The sequence below is a fragment of the Zootoca vivipara genome, chromosome 3 (assembly GCF_963506605.1).
Source record: "Zootoca vivipara chromosome 3, rZooViv1.1, whole genome shotgun sequence".
NCBI lineage: Eukaryota > Metazoa > Chordata > Lepidosauria > Squamata > Lacertidae > Zootoca > Zootoca vivipara.
The window spans coordinates 78,055,094-78,073,916 of NC_083278.1; the positions used below are offsets into that span (position 1 = coordinate 78,055,094).

The 18,823-nt window shown below is 40.7% G+C and overlaps 1 protein-coding gene across 10 annotated transcripts in view; it reads right to left on the reverse strand.

The window, feature by feature from the left end:
* Nucleotides 1-18,823, reverse strand: part of SMYD3 (SET and MYND domain containing 3) — a 352,661-nt gene that overhangs the window by 61,184 nt on the left and 272,654 nt on the right. For all 10 annotated transcript variants that reach the window (XM_035108334.2, XM_035108332.2, XM_060272884.1 and 7 more), the window contains 2 exons: nt 4,686-4,753; nt 3,340-3,442 (listed from right to left, as the gene is read on the reverse strand). In XM_035108334.2, coding sequence (XP_034964225.2) covers nt 3,340-3,442; nt 4,686-4,753 — 171 coding nt within the window. The remainder of the gene's footprint in view (nt 1-3,339; nt 3,443-4,685; nt 4,754-18,823) is intronic.

Consider the following 18,823-nt stretch of genomic DNA (forward strand, 5'->3'; position numbering starts at 1 on the left):
AAAGACCACCAGTGTCAAAGCAATGATTCTTCCAACATCAACTTTGTTGGACAGGTCATGTTGTCTTCCAAAGCAACTACTCTATTCCCAACTTAAAAATGGAAAGCGAAATACCAGTGACCAACAAAAGAGGTTTAAAGATGCTCTCAAGGCAAATCTACAAAATGTAGTATAACACTGATAACTGGGGAAACACTGGCCTGTGAGTGCTTCAACTGGAGAACAGCCTTTACCAAAGGTGTGGTGGACTTTGAAGAAGCACAAACTCAGGGCAAAAAGGAGATATGAGCTAAGAGGAAGGCACGTTTGGCAAACCCTCATCATGATCAACTCCTGCCCAGAAACCTATGTCCCCACTATGGAAGGACATGTGGATCCAGAATCGTACTCCACAATCACTTACAGATTCACTGTTAAGACCATTTGTCTTCCATGAAAATGGTCTTAACAGTGAGTCCGTAAGAGACTCTTACTCAGCTCCGAGTGATCGCCAAAGAAGAAGAAAAGAAAGAAGTCTTCTGAATAGCAGGCATAGATTCTGCAGCCATAGATTCAAGGATGCTTAACAACTCATTAACTGCTTTGAAGGGGGCACACCGTGCTTCATTCATCATTTTTATTCTTACTCAAAGCTTATTTTGGTGGCCTTCAAACCTGTATAAGTTATTTTTTGGTAGCAATCAAAAGCATAAGAGGTATCCGATTATATTTGTGATGGTGCGTACATTAATGTGCTCAGGAAGCTGTATCATCCATAATCCATCCATAAAACATCTTGGGATTCCTTAATACATTATTAATTTGTAAAGTATTATTCACTGTGTTACCAAAAAGGGAATATCTACTCATAGAAAATACTGTTCTCCCAGTCCCAGCTGCAGGTTTTATTCTTTTTTTAAAAAAAAACCAGCATTTTTTCTCGTTAGTGGAGGGTTAATCAAAGGTGGTTGGATGGTGAACTTACTCTGAAAGACTGTCTGTTCTGATAACTGAAAAAGAGTATTCGTTTAAAGATATGAAATGTGACAAGCATTGGCTAATAGGCTTTAATTCAGTGCAGATAGGTTTGAAATACCTGCGCCTAGTGCTCTAGTTATTATATGAATACTATATGCTGAACATGAAGATTTATAGAGTGCATAGAATTAGATAGCCACCCCAAGGGAGCAGCAGAATTGGTTTGAGCAGAGCCAAGGCTGAATGGCAATTCAAATGTAAGTGAAACATTGAGATTGCTTAACTCGGAGTTACAGATCTTTAGAAAAGGAGCCAACTAAATATTTGATTTCTTTTAAATGTAGCAAGAAGTTGAATTTATGCCTAATGGCAGGCAGGCCATTAGGGCTTTCTGCTTTTTGTTCCCAACTTTATATTTTTGTTCCTTTTTCCTCTCTCTAAACACAGAAAGAGTTAAAACACTTGGAGCCTGACATAGCAGAAAAATGAAAACCTCTAACAAGGTTGAGGTGTTATAATTGCTTCTGAGTGACTAGGATCAGATTTGAGACTCAAGTAGCCTTGTAATTAGAAGCAGACAGACTGTCAATAACTACAGCTGTTCTATAGTGGTTTCAGTCTTCCTTATATTATACCCAGTTATATATGGGCCAGAAAGGGGCCCTATTGCTTCATCACAGAACAAGAATGTTAAGCTTGTCTTCTTGTCCTTGCTGATTCTGCCTTTACCAGTACTGCTGTGACTTCCAGGAGATTCCCTTTAACTAACTGTGTGATTGTAGGCATGTCTACTCAAGAGTTCAATGGGACTTATTCTCAGGTAAGCGGGTGAAGGATTGCAGACTAAGAGGGCTGCATTGGATGGAACCACGGGAGAAAATAACTCAGAAAAAGGTCCATCTTGTGACTTTGACCACAGAGGTTTGGGTAATTTTGCCTAGTCATTAAAGTCATTAAATTCGATGGCATCTTCCAAAGACTGGATTTAGAGACTCTTAGCAAGTTTACAGATAAGGACAGAAAGGCAGTGTGTCATTGAGAAGTTTGGTTTCATGGACAATCTGTATGTGCCTTGGGACTACCGTATATGTCTAATTTGTGTGTGATTTGTGCAATGTGTGATTGTCCTTCAAAATGCAGGGCATTTAGCTGACTCCATTTTGAAAAGACTCTCCCTTCCCAATCCATACCTAAGGCCCCACTGAACCTAGCTGTGACTTTTCATAATTTTAAAGAGTAATAGTCCTATCCTATGCTTTAAAATCCTGTGTTCAATCTGTGCTAGTTTAATTTGGGCCCCATTGGAATTAATGTGAAAGGTTAATCCCGACTAAGTAGTGTGTAGTGTCCCACTGATTTTAGTGGGAGCTATGTGCAGCTAATTTAGTCTGGCTCCAACCTCATATTTTTACCGCAACCTTAACACCAATGCTATTTATACTTGTATCACTACTACTGAGTGGGATGTTTTAATGTACAACACAAGTCCCCATTGCAATGTTGGAATAACAACAACCAACACTGGAGTTGGACTTATCGTTGGAATAAACAATTAAAATTGTGACTCAGATAAAAGGAGCCCCATATAAACTTTGCTGAGATCCAGCATTAGATAGCAAACCCAAGAGATGAAGTCTGTGAACTCAACACCATATTATATTCAGGTAGGTAGCCGTGTTGGTTCAGATATCTGAAGAAGTGTGCATGCACACAAAAGCTTATACCCAGAACAAACTTAGTTGGTCTCTAAGGTGCTACTGGACAATTTAAATAAATAAATAAATAAATAAATTTATTTCGACCATATTATATTTTGCAAGTAGCAATCTTCTGAGGGCATGCATTGGATATGCCCATATTTGAAAAAGAAAATGGTATGAAACATTTCTCTGATAAAGAACACAAATCATTTGGGAAGGGCCTTTCTCCAAGTCATTTTTAATAAAACTAACAAGGAAACGACCCCTGCCTTGTTACTTTTCTTGCCACTGAAAGGTTTACTGCTTCAGCATGGTTTCAATCTGACAAATGCTTATTGTTGCAATGATTTAGTGAATGAAGCATTCTACCCAGAAGTATCGTAAGTGTTTTTTATCAGGGTAAAGGCACTCAAATACAAACAAAATGAAGTGCCTAGAGGAGGAATGGAGGAAGAAGAATTCATCAAGACTGCCAGTGATTTATGAGAGGTAATGATTATGGGACCCAGACGGTGTGAAGAGAAGATTCCCTTTATCATCTTCTTCCTGATAGCTATGTGATAGGAAGAGGCATCAATATATCATCAAAGTGTTAAAGCTGGTGGCCCTGCAGTCTGGAAGTTATTTAAGGAGATGCAACTGCTGCAGGTGTCTGTGACGGAAGAGAGAACAAGCTAATTACCTCTTCACCCATCTCAATGTCTCGGATGGAGCGGAGGTGGAGCTGGGGACCCTCAAAGACTATCACGCAGTTGGGATCACAACTGTTGTTCAGCAACGACATGCTAAGGAAGGAAAACAACATCGGTTTAAAGGAAAGGGTTTCCAGGTGCAAATATGAAGTCTGGCTAGAGAAGCCTCCACTCCTCATTCCCTCCCTGGTGTCTTGAATGCTGTGTCAGCAGTATTTTAGGCCCAGTGCAAAGGGAGGAAAATGTAGTTTCCATGGCACCTGACATCCACATCAAGAATTCAGGCACATTGGAAACTTACATTTCCCAGGTTCTCTTGTGCCTGGGCTGCTGCTGCCGCAGTCCTGAAGACACCGAGAAGGAAGTGGGGTGCTTGGTTTACACACTGTGTGCTGGGAGACATGGAATCTATTTAAAACGCAGCCAAATACTAAAAGCTAGACAAGTTTTAATTCCAAGACAAAGTCTTGTGACGTCACCACCTTTCCCCTGGCTTTTGACACTTGAGATGTACTGTATATTGTAGGACTCACCCTATTTTTGAGACTGTAAGTTGTTTTGAACTGTTTTAAATGGCTATAACCCTTTCTGGGACAACAAGGTAAAGGGCAGACAATGATTTAAAACCATCATCATCATCATCACTTGTGGCCAATTGTCACTGATGGCATTTATGCCCCTTCCTACCATCACCCAATGCCAAAGAGGTGTTTGCTTCAATGTACCCAGGTAACTTTCAAGCTGCGTGCTCATTAATTTGAGTTCCCTCTAGTGGTAGAAAGAGTCTTCTTCAAATATACAATATTATGGGTTGTGTTCAACCAAGTTTTACATAGAGTAGACCAGGCATCCCCAAACTTCGGCCCCACCAGATGTTTTGGACTACAATTCCCATCTTCCCCGACCACTGGTCCTGTTAGATATAGATCATGGGAGTTGCAGGCCAAAACATCTGGAGGGCCGCAGTTTGGGGATGCCTGGAGTAGACCCAAGGAAATTAATAGACTTGGATTAGTTCTGTCTACTAAATCCAATAGGTCTACTCTGAGTATTATTAACATTGGATATAACCTCCTGTCTGATGCTCCCTTCCCAACCCTGAATGCTGGGAATTCAACAGGATCCAGTGCCATGTGGCTCAATTATCCAAGGCAGGGGGGAAGGAATTGCAGCTGTGGAATTTTCCTGTGAATTGTTTTCATTTCTAAAATTTCTTGATTCATTACAGTACCTGTTCCCCCACCCCCACCCCGAAGCCTGGGACTGAGTGCATCTCTGTGCAATAGAACTAGAATCCTGGAGGTTTTGCTTATGAGTTAAGGAATGCCCACAGTACCTGGGATAAAGGCCAACACCAACATTCTGCATCTCTCCATTGCTAATGCTGAAACAGTTGCAGGTCACCTGTAAAAACAAGGTTATAATCCATGATTAGTATTACTAGAGCCATTGAGAAACTTCATATCCGAGTGAAAGAAATGTTTAAAATACAAGGCAGCAACTGCTGGGTAATTAGAGTAGGGATATTCAAGTCCAGCACAGAGGTACCCTTTCATATTACAGCATTTAAATCTGAGACACAACCTCAAAAAAATAATGAAGCCAATTAGGTGCTGAAATGCCAGTGTCCTTTAAAAGGCTGCCAAAATACAAGTTTAGATATATGCTGAGACCCCATTTTCTAGTCAGCAAGAAAACACACAGACACACACAGTTTCATCCCATGGATGTTTGCAGTGTTACATTAATCAAAACTGAATCACAAAATCTGCCTACAGAGTAATTTCACATGTCTTGACAGGAAAGCTGATTTAAATGAATATACATACAGTAATAAAATGCCTTAACCCTCCCCCACAAAACACCCCACATTAATTAGTCTGTTATTTAACCCATTCATACTTCCCAACCATTTACAAAAGTCATACATCTTAATTATGTATCTCCTGCTGCTATTGGAAACATAATTCGAGACAACACTTGTGAGATATGTTTAGTCCATTTCTTTTATAAAAGCAATTAAAGTGTTACAAAAATATTGACCTTGTTTTTCAGTAAATAAAAAATAAACAACTCTTTCTAGGTGGGAGAAAAATTGTCCCATTTCTCTGAAATACCACTTTTCCTAAGTGTCTTACAATTGTGTGGCTTCAGCATTACAGAATGATTCATGCCAAGAGTTACAAGGCTGGTTAAAGCAGCAAGGCAAATATGCCCTGGCCTATTGCTCATCATCATGTGTTTGATGCCTAAGACTGCTGCTTTGGGAAGAAGAAATATGGAGTAGAGATCTTCTGTACATGTGGAGGAAGAGAGTGGAGAAGCAACAGGCAGTGGAAAGGTTAATCAAAATCCCCTTCCCTCGATGTCTACTCTGCTCCAAATCACACATCCCTTCCAGAGTTGCCGTTCCATTGTCAAAGCAGCTGTTGGGCTTTTGTTACACGCACAAGCTGCCTTGAGGACTGGGCCAGGTTGTCGTCTCAGAAGGCTGTTGTCATTCTAGTGAATCCTTCATTTAGTTATTACAAGCATTTCTAGACTGCCCTTCATCTCAGTAGATCCCAGAGTGGAATACAAATTACAAACTGCACAGAATCACATTAAAAACAATCCAAACAAAGAAAACAGTTAAAACAGCAAAGCAGCCTACCTATCACAAATTAGTTCTTACAAAAAAAAAAAGTGAAAATGCCTGAGCAAACAGTTGTAAGTCTTTCCCTTGATGCTGACAAGATAACAAGTGTGTTTCTCAGGGGAGGGTTTTACACCAATGGGGCATCACTACAGAGAGAGGCCCTTTCTCATCTCAACGTATGAACACACTTCCCCAGGAATGGTTATGCAGAAAAGAACCGCCTCTGGAGGTCTTAAGGCATAGGCAGGGTAAGCTCTGAGGTCCTTGAAGTTTAGAGGTTTGCCGGGAGCAAAAGCAGATAAAGGTATGCAGTGCTTTACCCCCACAAAAAATGTTTAGGGGTACTCTCATGTTGACTGAAGAAAATCATCATTTTATAGTTCAAATTGGGAAAAATAAACACAGTTAATGGACAAAAAGTACAAAGATTCACAAAATGTTTAGGGGTATGCGTACCCCTGCGTCTCTCCAGAAAAAAGGCTCTGAGGGTATGTCTAACTCTCAGTGGCCCTTTTCTATCAAGTTTTACGTCAAGGAAGTGAATAATGTACAAATAACACACACAAAAAGAGCTTTTGAAGATAAAGCCTTTTTCGGTGAGTTTCAAGACACCTTCTGGTATAACTCCATTATATTCACACACAAGAACTAACAGGGGTCCATCGACAGCATACAGTATTTACAGATCTGGAATACATGAATAGTAAGCAGGGCCATACGAACGATAGATGCAAGCAAACCATTGAAGCTGAGTAACCCTTTGACTGACCGAATTGAGAATGTGAACTCTGTAACTCCAACTGGTATTGTAATGTCTCAAATACATGGAGGTAACTGAGAAAATGCAGGTGTTCTTAAATGTTGTTGTCATAAGTATTAAGTTCTCGGAGTTTCTATGCAACTGTTCTCTGCTCTGAATCCACAAAGCTTTGGAGTAGAGTGTGGCGGAGCCACCTGATGAGAGATGCAGCTACAGAAAGGCTATTAGTGATTAACACCCACTGTGGATAAAGGGGAGGGGAACCCCACTAATTAGCAAGAAAGGCATTTTCCTTTGCAGCGTTCTTGATCTTGATATCTCCATACAACACATACACACTAATGATGGCACTGCTTTTTAAGCCTTTGCTATTTTTGCAGTCAGCCCCAGCCTTCTCAGGATGAGACGCAGCCTGCATCCGCGGGGTTCTTCTTTGTACCCACTAGGAGCTTTCCCCGCTTCCAATTTATCTAAGCGAAAGCAATCCAGGGGTGCCAACAAACTGAAGTTGGTTGATTTCATTTTAATAAATAAATAAAATAAAATGTAAAAGATCTCTCCCCCCCCACCCACTATTTCATGGAATCTGCAGAAGGGGAGGAACTACAAAACAGAAAAATATAGTGGAGAAAATGAAGAAAGGATGTAGAAGCCTTGTGTTAACTTATACATACATTCTAAAGATATTTCTTCTGCCTAAGTGAAGTACTTTTAAAAAAATTAAATACCGAATATACTATCATCACTATTTCTGTATTATGAGACGATTCATGTTCTAAAGACAGAAATTGCCCCATTATAAAAACTCCATGTTAAAATAGCAAATACTTGAAAGAGAAATCAGTCCACAAACAGCTCAGCAGAAGTCTTAGCTCAGTTGGTTAGAGCATGGTACTGATAAGGCCAAGGTTGCAGGTTTGATCCCATATGGGACAGCTGCATATTCCTGCATTGCACACTTCTATGATTCTATGGGCATACTAAGCACTGCCTTTTGGATAAGTCATTATCCTGTGGATTAAGTTTCTATCTGCAAAAGGGGAATAATCACCATCCTATATCCCACAAGGTTTTTGCAAAAAATTATGAAGTCATTTTCTTCCTAATATTACTGTGTATGCTTCTATTATAATACCACTAGAGATCACCTGTTTCAGAAGCAAATTATCTCAATGCAGAAAGGAAAGGAAAGTTACGCCTCTAACACTATACATGTTTTGTGAAATAATACACAGGAGCAATTAATATTAATATCTATAGCAACTACAGCATGATGGCAATAGCAGCCAGAAAAAGTGGGAGAGGCATGGCAGCATAAGATGGAACAGATGTGAAGGAGGTCTTATGCTGTAGTAATTGCTATGGAGGAGGACCGGGCACAATGTACAAGTTTGCTTTGTGCCTCTGGGAGCGTTCAAAACATTTTAATAGTTGTAAGTTCATACACATGGGTGCTGTATGCAAAAGCTAGAATTAAATTCAAGCACAAGGAGGGAAAGACACAGAAAACTGAATCAGATCATTGAGCTCAGTCTACACTGACCGGCACTGGTTCTCTAGGGCTCCAGTCTTCCTCTGCCCCACCTGGAAATGCCAGGGACTGGACCTGTGACCTTTTGCACACAGATCATGTGCCCTGCTACTTAGATAATGTCCTTCCCTTGAAAGAAAAACACAAAGAAATGAGGCAAGTGTTGGTTGTGTCTGGAAACCAAGCCTTATGAGGAACAGTTGAGGAAATTGGGTATGTTTAGCCTGGTAAAGAGGAGACTGAGATGAGATATGATAGCCATCTTCAAATATCTCAAGGGCAGTCACATGGGAAATGGAACAAGCTTGTGTTCTCCTGTTCCGGAGGTTAGGACCCAAACAAGTTACAAGAAAGGAGATTTTGACTAAACTTCAGGAAGAACTTTATGACAGGAAGAGACAGTGGGATGGTCCTCCATGAGAAGTGGTGAACTCTCCTTCATTCATTGGAGGCTTTCAAACAGAGGTTGGATGGCCATCTGTCATATCTGATTTAATTAAGATTCCTGCACTGCAGGGGGTTTTAACTAGATGACCCTTGGGGTCCCTTCCAACACTATGATTAGAAATCATACCTGTAACTATGATTAGATGGTTAGCCAAGTTCAGATAACAGGAAGCTCAATGACTTAAGCTGGCAGATAAATGAATGAAGTAGAAATTCAGATTTGTCTTACAATCTTTTGTTCATACAGATATTCCTAATGTTTTTGCTTGACGTAAACACTGCTTTGGCAGTTCTGACAGATTCAAGAACTGAAGAAGTAGATTACATACAATAGCCAACTCATGGGCCTAATATTTATCATGCCCTTGAAGTAAATAATGAAGGTATTTTACATGTGTCTAAGACAAGACTTTGTATAGTGCTCTTTTCTTTTCTTTCTTTCTTTCTTTCTTTCTTTCTTTCTTTCTTTCTTTCTAGATCAGGCTGTCATGCAGCATCATGACAGTCTCCTAAATTTCAAAAGGGCAATCCACAGGTGACCGTTGTTGAGGGTGGCCAAGAGAGAAACCCCTGTTGGGCATGGAGTTCTAACCATCCAATTCACTGGATAATGGCTCATATACTTTATTATTATAGTCCACCAAATCCTTCTGCATTAATCAGATTTTTCTGTTTACCAGAACCAGTCTTTGGACTGGACTTACCAAAAGATTCATCTGGTTGTTGAGAAGACTGAGCAAACGAGAAAAGGGACATTATGCTGTTGTGATCTGGTATCTCACATAGGTTTTTTCACATTTATTTTCATTAAGCATCAAAACTTTGCAAGTCATTAAAGGCCCTAACTTTTTCTAGTTCTGCTTCCATCCATTAATCTGTAAGTGTCTGTGGTTTGGCTGCTAGTCTGTGCTAATTTGTTATATTCTCGAATGAATCAGAATGATTTGCACTGATGCCATGGAGATGCATGATGCTGCATTACCTAAGAGCAATAACATGTTCATTTAAGAGTAATAAATGTGGGATTGTCAAGTACAGTACAGTCACATCCACAGCAGCACCTCCGTACTGAGCGATCGGGGACGACAACTCATAAGCCTAATGTTCACTATGACTCAAGGCATTTCATCTCTGATGACCACAAATACAGGTTCTTATTTATGCTGTAGGGTAAATAAAGTTTTTTCCCTAGTTCCACTCCCCTAGATAATTATAAAAAATTGCTTGTAGTGGATAGTCCCTCTAGCCAGTTTCTAGGAATGCTGTTGTCTTCAAACAAGGTGAAACAAAGAGAGATAAATAGGCACATTTGTTTTCAGTTTTGTGAAGAAAATGCAGCCACACATCTATCATATGCTGACACCATACCCCAGGTTTACTGGTTACAAATTTACTATTTAGTCTCTACAGAGATAAATCATAGAAATAAGCTCAGATTCACACTTCCACTGGGCAGTGAGTGGGATAGACATTGGGTTTGTGATGGGGATGTAGACCATATGGTGACTTGTCCACCTGGTGTGAAGGTTGTGGATGCCATGTGTTGTCCATAGCCTATAAATAGGGTTAGGAAAGAGTCAGGGATGGTGGTGCATATTGGCATCAATGAAGTGGGGAAATGTAGTCATGTGGTCCTGGAAGTAAAATTTAGGTTGTGACGTAAAAGGTTGAAAACCAGGTCCTTCAAGATACCTTTCTTTGAAATGCTATCCGTTCCATGAACAGCACCAGACAGGCAGAGCCAAAGAGTCTAAATGTATGAATGAGACAGTGGTGTTGGGAGTATAAGTTTAGTTTTGGTAGGCACTGGGAATCTTTGGGGACAAGTCCAGCCTGCACAAAAGAAATGGGCTCCAACTGAGCTAGAATGGAGATAAAAAAAGCTAGCAGAAGAGCTTTTAAACTAATTGCTGAGATAAAGCAGACAGGAGCTACAAAATGTTAAGTTTGGGCTAAATAATATTTTAATTCCCAATTCCAAAGAAGGGCAGTGCCAAAGAATGCTCCAACTACCGCACAATTGCGCTCATTTCACACGCTAGCAAGGTTATGCTTAAAATTCTACAAGGCAGGCTTAGGCAGTATGTGGACCGAGAACTCCCAGAAGTGCAAGCTGGATTTCGAAAGGGCAGAGGAACCAGAGACCAAATAGCAAACATGCGCTGGATTATGGAGAAAGCTAGAGAGTTCCAGAAAAACGTCTACTTCTGCTTCATTGACTATGCAAAAGCCTTTGACTGTGTCGACCACATGCAAACTATGGCAAGTTCTTAAAGAAATGGGAGTGCCTGATCACCTCATCTGTCTCCTGAGAAATCTCTATGTGGGACAAGAAGCTACAGTTAGAACTGGATATGGAACAACTGAGTGGTTCAAAATTGGGAAAGGAGTACGACAAGGTTGTATATTGTCTCCCTGCTTATTTAACTTATATGCAGAATTCATCATGCGAAAGGCTGGACTAGATGAATCCCAAGCCGGAATTAAGATTGCCGGAAGAAATATCAACAACCTCAGATATGCAGATGACACAACCTTGATGGCAGAAAGCGAGGAGGAATTAAAGAACCTTTTAATGAGGGTGAAAGAGGAGAGCGCAAAATATGGTCTGAAGCTCAACATCAAAAAAACCAAGAACATGGCCACTGGTCCCATCACCTCCTGGCAAATAGAAGGGGAAGAAATGGAGGCAGTGAGAGATTTTACTTTCTTGGGCTCCTTGATCACTGCAGATGGTGACAGCAGTCACGAAATTAAAAGACGCCTGCTTCTTGGGAGAAAAGCAATGACAAACCTAGACAGCATCTTAAAAAGCAGAGACATCACCTTGCCGACAAAGGTCCGTATAGTTAAAGCTATGGTTTTCCCAGTAGTGATGTATGGAAGTGAGAGCTGGACCATAAAGAAGGCTGATCGCCGAAGAATTGATGCTTTTGAATTATGGTGCTGGAGGAGACTCTTGAGAGTCCCATGGACTGCAAGAAGATCAAACCTATCCATTCTTAAGGAAATCAGCCCTGAGTGCTCCCTGGAAGGACAGATCGTGAAGCTCAGGCTCCAATACTTTGGCCACCTCATGAGAAGAGAAGAATCCTTGGAAAAGACCCTGATGTTGGGAAAGATTGAGGGCACTAGGAGAAGGGGACGACAGAGGACAAGATGGTTGGACAGTGTTCTCGAAGCTACGAACATGAGTTTGACCAAATTGCGGGAGGCAGTGCAAGACAGGAGTGCCTGGCGTGCTATGGTCCATGGGGTCACGAAGAGTCGGACACGACTAAACGACTAAACAACAACAATATTTTAAGGATGAGGGTGAATGTCATGCAAATCCGGACCTGTGATGTAGCACTACTACCCTCCAATGTGAGCTGCAGGATGACAGCCTTATATTTTCATGCACATAGGAAGACAGCACATGCATCTTTGCCACTTTAAAATATATTTATTTGTGTTTAAAATGTAAGGGTGATTGATATCCAGCTAAGTCTTGATTTAGTTGGATACTACCCTCTAATTTTTCCACTTTAACAAATAGCCAAAGCATTGAGAAAAACACAAAGGCCAATTAAAATAGACTAAAATCTTCAGAACAATATTAAAACTCTGTTTAAAACCAGCAAAAGCTGCCCAAGATCATAAACAGCACACATTTACCACATGGGCAAATATTATGTATTCTGTACTTGGCTATTGTACCTCAGTATAAATGGCAACAACAAAACCCTCTTTCAAAGCAGCCCAAAGAGATTGCTCTGATTACGGAGAGCACACCTATGCCATTTGAAAACAGGAATTTATCATGGACTGTGAAAGACTGAGACCTGACTTTACTAACATGGCAAAATGTACCATACTATATATATATATATTACAATTAAACCACAACCACTAATTTAATGCATTAGATATGGGAATAGAATCCACCTCTCCATAAAGTCTTGTCCTTTTACCATCTGGAAATGCATCAACTTTAAGGAACAAACTGAATATCTTAGTGTTCTCATCATTGTTTTCCTGTTCACAATAACTTGATGGGCAAATTATACAGCAAACAGCTGCCCTGTTTGATGCTGCCCTGAAGACTGTTGCCATTACTGGCCACTAACATTAAATATTAATAGAAATTGAATATGGAGGCAGAACGTGGAGAAAAAGCAGCACACTGAGGAAAATCTACAGGGCTGGATGACATCTTTCAAGCCATAACTCAAAAGCCCCTTAGATAAGAGAAATTATTTCACGCAAATATGTTTGTTGTTGTTGTTGATGACGGTGGAGTGTTAAAAGATATACTGGTTAGATAGAATGAAAACAAGCCATATCAAATGGCTCGCTCTTGATCACGGCATACCTTTTTTCTTTGCTACGCTAAAGAGTATTGGAAGCAAGACTTCACTATCTACATAGCTTTGGATTTGTTTTCTGGCACCCAGAGTGAATGCACTGCCTCTTAAACACATCCTTGCAATCCCTGCAGCCTTGCACAATCCATTTTCATAAGTTCCTACATTGAGCTTTCTTCAAAAGCCATCTCAACTGTGGACCAGGAGCTTTGGTGCACAGCCAAAATACTGGAATGATCCAAAGTGAGATGATGAAGAACACCTACTGGTCCCACTTCCTACTAGGATTGGTTTCCTAGAAATGAAGGTTATGTATGTAGGCCCTATTTGTGCCCTGATTATACCTATATTTTGGTCAACAACACAAGACCAATATGCCTTCTGGACATGATTCTGCTTGTGCATGGAAGCCTGTAAAATACATAGAAAATATGTTAGCTGCAATCTACTCTATGTCAACTATCTTTTCCCTTTCAGTTCCTATGAAACTGCTAATGCTGGATGTGGTTTGTACAAAGCGATGGCATATTTCCAAAGATACACAGCTTGGAAATGTGATATGATTTCTCTTTCTTTGGTTGGAGACTTCATTTCTGACAATTCACTAATATATAATGCTCATTTAAAGAAAACAAAAGGAAAAGGAATGTTCCATATTTATATGCATGTGTTTGTTTCACAAAACCCCATTATACCTTTCTCTTCATCCTCAGAGCACAAGCTATTAAATATTCAAAATCAAACCACATTAATTTTTAGCTCGACACTGCACACTAATGACATTAAGTCAATACTGGGACTATTTTGGTATTTCTCCTGAAAATTCCCAGTTGAATTCTTTCATTGGAAGCAACACATTGAAGAGACACAAATGAATTCTGCCCCCATCCTTTCTTAGATAATTGGCAGACCTAATACCTGCCTGAAGCAGGTCATTTTACTTACAAACACAGCTAAACATTATGTAAGTGTACAAGCTGTTCATAAAAATGGATGTGGACTTCATAAACCAAGCTATTCTGATCTTAAAACCTGCTCTTCACTCATAGGGGTCACTGTACACTTTCAGAAATGCCTTTGAATATACAGTAATCTGAGTTGCTCATTTGATGCAGGGCTTAAGCAGTGCTTCTTAAACCACATATGCACAATATATTTAAAGCACTATTCTACCACTCTAACAGTCATGTCTCCCCGCCAAAAAAAGAATCCTGGGAACTGTAGTTTGTTAAGAGTGCTCAAAGAACTTTGAGAACTGTAGTTCCGTGAGAGGAAATAGGGGCCTCTGAACAAGACCCAGCATCCTTAACTACAGTTCCCAGAATTCTTTGAAAGCCATAGCAGTTAAAGTGGTATGATAGTGTTTTAATGTATGGTGCAGATGTGGCCTTTTACTTTTTGAGCCTGGGCTTTCCTCTCTAAACTTCTGCCTTCTGCCACTCACACAACTTTGCACCAACCATCCATTTTCCATACGGTTGCAAATAATCCTTCACCCATTTTGCTACCCTATTTGCAGGCAGCACCAGCGAGGGAAATAATGGCTATTTTCCCGGTGGGTGAGGTGAATATTGAGGGGGATATGAAACTGGCCAGCATCAGTGTGGTTACAGATTTTGAAGTGTAGGAGCTTATCGTGATGGCTCCCAGAGCCACACCTCCAAGGGCAACAGTACATCACGTGGTATGCAATTTATTGGAAACAGTTGGCAGTTACAAGATGTTTATAAAAGTAAATGCAACTTGTGAAACACATTGACCTTTAACAAAAGAGCTCTAGTCATCTGAAAATAAACAATTAACTTTTAATTAGAAATGCAAACAATCATGCAGAGTAATATCATCATTTAAACTGCTTGTGTGAAGTGGAATCCCATCAAAGAAAGGTGGGGAAAGGTATCCAAGACACTGTTTGATTATTTTCCTCATTGGTGCTAATCAAGAAAAAAACTGACAGCCTCATTATCATCTCATTCACTTGCCCGAACAAGGAAGTTCTGTCCATTACCCCAAATCATGTCAGATCATCGTTCTTTCTTGGGAAAAACCTCCCAGAACTACATTTCACCATGTCCCCCACTCGCTAAACCGCTAATCACTAGTGCTGCTCCCAACTCCATTCCATGGAGCATAATTTAGAAAAGGCGCCCCCACTGGCCAATTAAACATTGCAGCTGACAGCCTGTGCAGGCCAGGAGGAAAGGCCACTGGGCCAATGCTTGAATACAGCACACCAGAGGCGGATTTAGGGCAGCGTGAAAGTGGCCTGGGGCAGGCAAGGAAATGCCTTTCTCATTGCTTCCTTCCTTCAGTCAGGTGGGGGTCACCAAAATCTAGCCTCACACAGGGCACCATATTATCAAAGTCCTCCCATGGACACACTTTATGCTGCAAGATGTATTTTACAGACTCAAGAACTTAGTGTCTTGCAAAGTTTTATTAGAACTATTGAAAAATCTGATATTTTTCCAGTTTTTTAAAAAATAAAACCCCCCTCCAAACCCTGATTTAGTTACAATGAAAAGGTTCAAGGTTGCTCAGAGAATGCAGAATATATTAATATGAAAAACTAAACCACAATGTATCACATTAAAGCAGCATAATCAGTGCCCAATTAATGAAAAACAATATCCCCCTTGCCAATGCATTTCCTCTTAAATCGCATAAGGTTTTAGCACTACTGGACTTCCATTTGTTTTCTTCAAAATAAGCCTTGCTATCAACTAATGGTGTGGCCGCAGGGAACTCACTGTCTGCTGCATCTGTAAATTGGAAGAATAGTGTTCTGCTTCACATAGATTTTTCCAAAAGTATTTTATACCTGGAAATGGTAGGTTGAACCGAGTAAAGTGCCCAATCTGAAATGAGATATTCGTTTCCCCCATACCTTTACATTTCATTCTTCTTCCGAATCTTCGTGTCCCTTTGTAATTTTAAAATAGTGATCCCCCCCCCATCTTCTTGAGTTGTCCCTTGGGTTTTAGAATCCCCCTTCTTCCTGATAATTCCAACCCTTTCCAGAATTTAAGGAGCAGCTCAGAATTTTATTCCAGTTAGTGGTTGCTTGACTATTACTAGGCTCTTCTGCCACTTATCTTTTTATTTTTATTTACTTTCCCTCCTTTCATGTTTGCCTTGATCATTTCAATTGGTCTTTCCTAACCTGGTGCTCTCCAGATAGTGCTGGACTACAACTCCTAACATTCCTGACCACTAGAAACCCAGCCAGATGGGCAGGGTATAATTAATTATATTATTATTATTATTATTATTATTATTATTATTATTATTATTATTATACCAAGCTGGCCAGGGCCAATGCAAGCTGTAGTTCAAAACATCTAGAGTATACCAAGGATGGAAAAAGCTAATTCAGATTTTAAGATTTTCAGCAGTTTTTAATAATGTACTGTGCTAAGTTGTTATAGGAACATATCAATCATGGTTATAATTATTATTGCAATCACACACGACACCTTTATGAAACTTTGGTCAAATATCCAATATTCCAAAGCTGGTAGGTAAGTTCAGGCTAGTTACAGATAGACATCAAATGGAGAGTTGAATAAAAATACCTATTCTTCTTGGAAGTTGCAGTTTCTCTTTTAATATTTGCTTTACCCATCAATTATATAAAAAAATATGAGATTGAATTGAGTTCAGGGCTATTACATACATAAGCTCTTGGAATATGCAACTTTCTACATTTCAGACATATCTGATGTCAATAATTCAAAGTTCAGAAGAAATGGGAATATAATTACCTCCCCAGATCAGTTCTCCAGGCTTCCCAGGAACTATTGTGAATTTACTCCACAGTTCAGTTCCCTGAATTATAAGTGATCTTCAGCCTGTCAGGCAATAGTTTAAACAAAGTTCACAGCTGAAAATCTATCACAGTGGACCTGTTTAGTCTCAAAGCAATCCAGGTCTGGTTCTCATATGATGATATACAGTCCACATATTTTTTATTTTGAGTCATGTGGCTATTGTAATGTGAGAAAGTTTTTGTACAAATAGAGAGTTTTGACAGTTGTGCGACTCTGCTCCATTAAACATAATGCAAGTTCCCACTATTTAGAAAGCTCATTTATTTTATATGTGGTCCACAAGATATAAAAGGTGGGTGGGTCAAACTCATATTATGCTCTAAGATACTTTGTGAACACGGCACACTTTCGTCCTTTGAAGAACACCTATTTAATCAGAAGAATCAAGTTCAGCATACCACTTCATGCTACAGGTGGAGGATTACTTTTTTGGAACTTATCCCACAGAAAAAAGAATTCCATGAAAAATGAAAATAGCACGTGAGGGAGAAGACTAGTCTAATTTCTGACAGTCTAGCTTTCCTTATGCATGCTGTTTTTGACACAGAGGCAGATTCAATGTACCTCTGCCCACTAAACTGAAGTGATACACATATTTCCACAAGGGGGAAAAATACACCATGTTAACAGTTGCTCCCAGTACATTTCCAAGCACAATTCAAAGTGTTGGTGCTGACTTTTAAAGCCCAAAATGGCCTCAGCCCAGTATACCTGAAGGAGTGTCTCCACCCCTATCGTTCAGTCCGGACACTGAGGTCCAGCACTGAGGGCCTTCTGGTGGTTCCTTCGCTGTGAAAAGTGAGGTTACAGGGAACCAGGCAGAGGTACCCGCCCTCCCATCAGATGTCAAGGAAATAAACTATCTGACTTTTAGAAGACATCTGAAGGGAGCCCTGTTTAGGGAAATTTTAAATGTTTTATTCTGTTTGTAATCTGTTGGGAGCCAGCCAGAGTGCTGGGGAAACCCAGCCAGATGCGTGAGGTGTAAACAATAAATTGTTGTTATTGTGGTGGTGGTGGTGGTGGTGGTGGTGGCTACATAGCAGAAGATGAGCTGACTGCATCTAGAGCAGGAGAAGGGAACCTTTTTTCCTGTTGGGGGGCCACATTCGGGGGGGATCTGTCAGGGGCCACATGCTGGCAGTTGGCACAGCTGAAAGCAGCAGTGGATGGGGTCATATAATTAGTGGCCCACCCCTTGTCTCATTCTCTTTCTGCCACCCTCTTTTCTTTCTCTCCGTCCCTCTCTGACACTCACAGAGGTCTGAACTAATGGCTTCTTGCCTTCCACTTCCATTTCAGCTCCCACCCTCACCAGATTTCCTTGCCAGAGCTTTCTTGCAAAGTGCTTTCCACCTTTTTTCATTGCTCTGCAAGATTTGTTTTCCCCTTCTCCATTTTCTCTCCCCCTCCAGGCTTCCCTCACCTGCAATTAGCTTAAGGACTGCATGTGGCTCTCAGGCCACAGGTTGCCCACCCGAAACCTAAAGGTAAAGGTAAAGGAACCCCTGATCATTAGGTCCAGTCGTGACCGACTCTGGGGTTGCGGTGCTCATCTTGCATTATTGGCCGAGGGAGCCGGCGTATAGCTTCCAGGTCATGTGGCCAGCATGACAAAGCCGCTTCTGGCAAACCAGAGCAGCACACAGAAATGCCATTTACCTTCCCACTGGAGTGGTACCTACTTATCTACTTGCACTTTGACGTGCTTTCGAACTGCTAGGTTGGTAGGAGCAGGGACCGAGCAACGGGAGCTCACCCCGTCACAGGGATTCGAACCGCCGACCTTCTGATCGGCAAGCCCTAGGCTCTGTGGTTTAACCCACAGCGCCACCCATGAAACCTAGAGGCTCTCTAAGTAGACTTCCACTACATGAGCTAATCTGCTAGAAATGCTTGACTTCGACAGATCCTCTCTCAAC